At 45.9% G+C, this 6,677-nt stretch overlaps 1 protein-coding gene across 2 annotated transcripts in view; it reads right to left on the bottom strand.

The window, feature by feature from the left end:
- The window catches only part of PRRT1B (proline rich transmembrane protein 1B), a 25,429-nt gene that overhangs the window by 11,788 nt on the left and 6,964 nt on the right, over positions 1–6,677 (bottom strand). For both annotated transcript variants that reach the window (XM_034664721.1, XM_034664720.1), the window contains exon 2: positions 571–1,521. In XM_034664721.1, coding sequence (XP_034520612.1) covers positions 571–640 — 70 coding nt within the window. In that variant the 5' untranslated portion in view covers positions 641–1,521. The remainder of the gene's footprint in view (positions 1–570; positions 1,522–6,677) is intronic.

Below are 6,677 nucleotides of genomic sequence, written 5' to 3'. Positions count from 1 at the left end.
ACATCAGGCTTCTCCACTAGGAGCCTGCTTCTTCCTCTCCCACTCCCCCTGCTTGTGTTCCCTCTCTCTCTCTGGCTGTCTCTCTCTGTTAAATAAATAAAATCTTTAAAAAAAATAAAATAAAGAATATATGAATCAAAAATAGACATGAGGTAAACTGGAAAACATTTTGAACGGAACAACAATGAAAAAACAACCCATCAAAATGTGTGGAGGCAGCCAGAGCAGTTCTTGGAGGGAAACAGAGCTTTAAATGATTTCATTAGAAAATGTCTCAAATCAATGACCTAAGAGTCACCCTGGAATCTTGCTAGAAAAGGAAGAGCAAAGCAAATACAACGTAGATAGAAGGATGAAAACAATAAAGAACAAAAATCAACGAAACAGGGGCGCCTGGCCGGCTCAGTTGGAGGAGCGTGAGACTCTTCCTCTCCTACAGCTCCCCCTCCTTGTGCGTTTTCTCTCCCTCCCTCCCTCTCTCAAATAAATAAAATTAAAAAAAAAAGGAAAAATTAATAGTCAAAAGTTGGTTGTTTTAAAAGATCAAAATTGACAAACCTCTAGACTTACCAAGAAAAAACCCCACAAATAACCATGTCAGGAATGAAAAAGGGGCTATCATCACAGATCCTACAGACATTAAAAAAAATAAAGAGAATACTATGAATGACGTTATGCCAACAAATCTGACAACATAGGTGAAAAATTTCTCTCTCCAACTCTCCAAAGTTGACACTGGAAACAGGAAATCTAAATAATTGTATATCTATTAAAGAAATTAAATTTGTTATCAAAAACAGAAAAGTTCTATGCCCAGATGGTTTCACTGCTAAAGTCTATCAAACACCCAATGAAGAAAATAACACTAATATTACATAGATTTTTTTTAAGAGAGGAGGGAAGATCACTGCCCAGCTCATGTGATGAGGCCAGCATAAACCTGACACTGAAAGCCAAAATGTCACAAAAAGGAAAATTATAGACCAATTTCCCTCATGAATATAAGCACAAAAAAATCCTTAATAACAGCAAATTAAATCCAACAATACATAAAAATACCTCACAAACAAACAGGATTATTCAAGGTTGGTTCAACATTCAAAAAATCAATGTAATTCAACATATTAACAGAATAAAGGGGAAAAACATTATCATTTCAAAGGACGTAGAGAAAACATGACAAAATCCAACACCCGTTAATGGTTAACAAACAAGCAACCTTTTAGCAAACCAGTAATAGTAGAGAGTATCTTCAGATCGATAAAGGGCATCTGTGAAAAGCCTACAGCTAACCACACTCTTAATGGTAAAAGACCCAATTGCTTCCCTTTTCTCCCCAGGATCAGAAACACGGTAAAGATGTCCACTTTCGCCGCTTCTGTTTAACACTGTTCTGAAGGTCTTCACCATAGAAATAAGGTGCATGAAATAAAAATCACGGACTGCAAACGTAGTAAAACTCTCCTCGTTTGCCGATGATTTGCCTGTTATGTAGAGAGTCCAGGAAATCCACACCAATTCCTAAAATGAATAAATGGATTTAATATAGTCAAAGTTCACAAGGTGAATATACAGAATCAATTATGTTCTTATGCACGACTAGCAAATAATTGGAAAACAAAACTAAAATCTAATTCACAGTAGCACCAAAATAACTGGAAAATAACTAGGAATAAATTGAACCAATGAATTCCAAAACATCTACACTGAAAACTACAAAGCACCACTGATTAAAGAAGTCCCAAATAAATGGAAAGGCATATACCACATTCGTTGTTCAGACCGCTCAAACTGCTAACACTTTTCCCCGCATTCATCTACAGATTCCTTGCAATCACAATCTAAATTCCAGCAGGTTTTCCCCAAGGTCTTGTTTTTTCTTTTCTCTTCTTCTTCTTCTTTGTTTTTCTTTTAGAGAGAGAGAGGGTGGGGGTGGGGCAGAAGGAAAGGGAGAGAGAATCCCAAGTGGACTCTTCACCAAGTGTGGAGCCTGATGCAGGGCTCCATCCCAGAACCCCAAAATCATGACCCAAGCCAAAACCAAGAGAACATTGCTCAACTGACTGAACCACCCAGGTGCCCCATCCAGCAGGGTTTTTAAATATAGAAAGTGACAAGCTCATTATAAAATTTTTACAAATAAAGAAAGCACCTGGGGCGCCTCAGTGGCTCAGTCAGTTAAGCGGCTGCCTTCAGCTCAAGTCATGATCCCAGGGTCCTGGGATCGAGCCCCGCATTGGGCTTCCTGCTCAGTGGGGAGCCTGCTTCTCCCTCTCCTTCTGTCTCCCGGCTCATGCTCTCACTGTCACTCTCTATCTCAAATGAATAAATAAAATCTTAAAAAAAAAATAGATAGCACCTAGAATCACCAAAACATTTTTCAAAAGGAGGACAAAATTGGAAAAAATCTACCTGATTTCAAGACTAAAATCCAAGATAAACCAGACAGTTCATTACAAATGAAATGATAGACCCACGTCAACAGAGCATTAAAATATGAGAGCAAAGAAACACACACACACACACACACACACATTTAGTCAGTTGATTTTTGCCAAAGTCTCTAAGGCGATTCAGTGATGAAGAAGAAAAACTTTTTTAATAACTGGTATAGGATCAACTGATTACCTGCATGGAAAAAAGTGAATATTAATATTAACTACTCCTCACAACATCCATAGGAATTAACTCCGAAGGGATCATAAACCTAAATGTAATACTTGAAACTATAAAACTCCTAGAATAAACATGGAAGATCTGTAGGATCTTAGGATAAAGATTTCTTATATATGACACCAAAAGCATGATTCATAAAAGAAAAAATTTGTAAACTGGACTTCAAAATTAAAAAAAAAAAAACTTTTCCTCTTCACAAGACATCACTAAGCTGAACAGCAAAGGAAACCACCAACAAACCTGAAAGACAACCTATGGAATGGAAGAAGATACACGCAAATGACATATCCAATAAAGGATTAGTACCCAACATACATAAAGAACTTATACATCGCAACACCAAAAAAAAAAAAATCTGATTATTCGAGTCTTCTGCTCATTTTTAGACATTTCTCCAAAGATATACAGATGACCAACAGACACATGAACAGATGCCCAACATCACTCATCATCAGGGAAATGCAAATCAAAAAAAAAAAAAAACCCACAATGAGATATCACCTCACACCAGTCAGAACGGTGATCATCGTCAACACAAGAAACAACAAGGGTTGGCAAGGATGGGGAGGAAAAGGAACCCTCATGCACTATTGGTAGGAACGCAAACCGGTGCGGCCACCGTGGAACAGTATGAGGCTCCTCCAAAAACTAAACACAGGGGCACCTGGGTGTCTCAGCTGGTTAAGCATCTGACTCTTGATCTCAGCTCACATCCTGATCCCAGGATCGTAAGTTCAAGTCCCCTGTTCAAGCTCCCTCTCCCAGCGTGGAGCCTACTTAAGTTTTAAAAAATAAATAAATAAAAACAGAACTATCTTATGATCCAGTAATTCCACTACTGGGTATTTACCCAAAGATTACAAAAACACGAATTCAAAGGGATACACTCAAAGGGTATCTAATTCAAAGGGTTTACTGCAGCATTATTCACAATAGTCAAATCATGGAAGCAGCCCAAGTGTCCATCAATAGATGGATGAAGAAAAGGTGGTACAGACAGACCATTATTCAGCTATGAAAAGAATGAAATCAGGGCACCTGGGTGGCTCAGTCAGTTGGGCATCTGCCTTTGGCTCAGGTTATGATCTGGGGGTCCTGGGATGGAGCCCTGCATTGGGCCCCCTGCAGGGGGGGGTGCCTGCTTCTCCCTCTCCCCCTCAGCCCCGCTCGTACTCTCTCTCTCATTCTACACTCTCTCAAGTAAATGGGTAAAATCTTAAAAAAGAAAATGAAATCTTGCCATTTGCAATGACATGGATGGAGCTAGAGAGTACAACGCTAAGCAAAATAAGTCAGAGAAAGACAAAAACCCTATGATTTCACTCATATGTGGAATTTAAGAAACAAAAGAACTGAGCAAAGGGGGGGAGACAAACCCAAAACAGAGTGTTAACTACAGAGAACAGACGGTTGGTAGAGGGGAGGTGGGGGGAGGGAAATGGGTGAAATGGGTGAAGCGGATTAAGAGGACACTTATCTTGATGAGCACTGATCATGGAAGTGAATCACGATACTGTACACCTGAAACTAGTAACACCGTATGTGAGCGACACTGGGATTTTTTTTTAAGCCAATATTAAAGAAAACAGTCGCCGAGAACATACAAAGGCAAGTCACAGAATGGGAGAAAATATTCATAACACACGGATCAGGCAAAGGAGTTCTATCAACAATGCATAGAAAACTCACAGTTCAGGCCAAACACCCCAATGGGAAAACGGATGAAAGGGTTGGGAACACTTCACCGAAGAGGATATTCAAATGATCGATAAGCACAGACACAGAGGCTCAAAGTCAGGAGTCACCAGAAATGCCATCAAAAGTAGAAGTGCCAACTAAAACCAGGAGGGATCACCACACCCCCATTAGAACGGCTGGAATTAACCACCAATGGCAACTCGGACCCAAGCCAGCTTTGGCACACGCGCGTAAAACACTACGGTTCTCAGGCACGGCAGGCGGGAAAGGAACACAGTGCAAGCACCTTGGGAAACGGTTCCTGTAAAAGTTAAGCACACACCCACCATAGGATCGAACTGTTCCACTCACAGGTATTGACGCGAGAGAAATAAAAAATAGGACCACAAAAAGACTTTGTTCACAATATTTGTAGCAGGGGCGCCTGGGTGGCTCCGTGGGTGAAGCGTCTGCCTTCAGCTCAGACATGATCTTGGGGTCCTGGGATCGAGTCCTGCATTGGGCTCCTTGCTCAGCAAAGAGCCTGCTTCTCCCTCTGCCGACCACCCCCCCGCTGGTGCACACACTCTCTCTAATAAATAAAATCTTAAAAAATAAACGTAAATGCCCATGAAGATTAAAAAAAAAAAAAACAAGGGGCAACTGGGTGGTGCAGTCGTTAAGCGTCTACCTTCGGCTCAGGGTGTGATCTCGGAGTTCTGGGATCGAGCCCCACATCAGGCTTCTCCACTGGGAACCTGCTTCTTCCTCTCCCATTACCCCTACTCGTGTTCCCTGTCTCACTGGCTGTCTCTCTGTCAAATAAATAGAATCTTAAAAAAAAACAACAACAAATATTTGTAGCAGCTTGAGAAACACTACACTCAGTTCAGGCTTGTTTGTTACACAGCATAAGCCAACAGATAACAGAGAGGTTTCCTCTGGCAGCCAGAGCCGGGGCGTGAGAAGTGGCTGGAATGAGCACAGGAGAGCAGGAAGGAGGCAGCAGAGATAGGGACAGAGGTGACAGTGGCCTGAGCAGAAGGGAGGGACATGGGTGCTCAGCCAGACCCAGGCAGGACTGAGGAGGGGCATCGGCCTGACAGCAGGCAGAGGGGCGGCAGAAAGAGCAACGTGGGGAGTGACAGGCACCCCAGACCCCCCTCATCTGCTCAGGGCCTGTGCCAGTCAGGAGCTGGAGCTCAGGGACCAGGCCGCCTGGGCCCCTTCACCTCCCTGTGCCTCTCCATTTCCTCATCCTTCACATGGGGACACCACCACCTCCTGGGGTCGCACTGGGGGCTGGGGGGGGGGGGGGGGGGGGGGGGGGGGGTAAAGTGCTCCCTAAGGCCAGGTACTGAGACCTGAGATTAGGAAGAGACTGGACGAGCAGGGCAGACACCAGCCAGACCCCAAGCCCTGCAGAGGCCTCCTTGGATGCTCTTGAGAATTTCAGGGTCCCGACCTCGCTGCCCCCCGCAAGAGCTGGGGTTCTCGGACAACCAAGTCGACAACAGAGACAACACGGGGCGGGGGGGGGTGGGGTGGCGAAAGTCCTGTCCGCTGTCTACAGGGGAGGCTTCCTCGCAGAGCCACTGGCTGGCTTACTCAAAGCCACCACCCCTCCACGCGGAGCCTGCAAACCGCCTTCTGCGCAGGTGACACACCGAGGCATCCAGCCAACCAGCGCTTCGACCCCGCGCGCTTCTGTTGGGCTCCGACGAGGATCCGAGCTGCGGACTCGCGAACACAGTTCTGAGCACAAACGCTGTGCAAAGATCACGATCGCGGCAGGTCCAGGCGCCCGGGGGCTGCCGAGCCACGCCACGAACAGCAGCTACCACGATAGGAGGTGCCGGGCCCTGCACCCATCCCCGCCCCGCCCCAGTCCGTCCGCATGGACGCGGACCCCGCCTAGCAAGCGCGGGAAGTCTGGCGGCGCACACCTGAGGCCCCTGACGAAGTCTCCACCCCTCAGGCGCCTCATTGTGAAATGAAAATAACAATCTCTCCAAAATAAGGGCCAGGACGCTATGCCAGCTCTCTTCTAGCATCTCAGGTCACGGTCGGGCGCACCTGCCCCACTTCTCAGGTGCGCAAAGGGACGCCGACGGCCGGTCCCCGACCCCACGCAGATGCGCTCCGGAGGCCTGGCCCTCGCAGAGGCTCGTCCCTCCGGAGGCCGGCCCGGCCCTGCCCCAGTTATCATAACAAAAAACCGCAGCTTCCCGGGGCCCCGCCGGGGCACATACCTGGCCCGATGGCGCGGAGATACGGCTGAGTAAATAAACCTGCTGGCGGGGCCGCGGCGCCCGCGGCCTCGG

The sequence above is a fragment of the Ailuropoda melanoleuca genome, chromosome 7, assembly GCF_002007445.2.
Source record: "Ailuropoda melanoleuca isolate Jingjing chromosome 7, ASM200744v2, whole genome shotgun sequence".
Lineage (NCBI taxonomy): Eukaryota > Metazoa > Chordata > Mammalia > Carnivora > Ursidae > Ailuropoda > Ailuropoda melanoleuca.
Note: the sequence above shows the minus strand (reverse complement) of the source record. Positions and strands in the feature narration are given on the sequence as shown.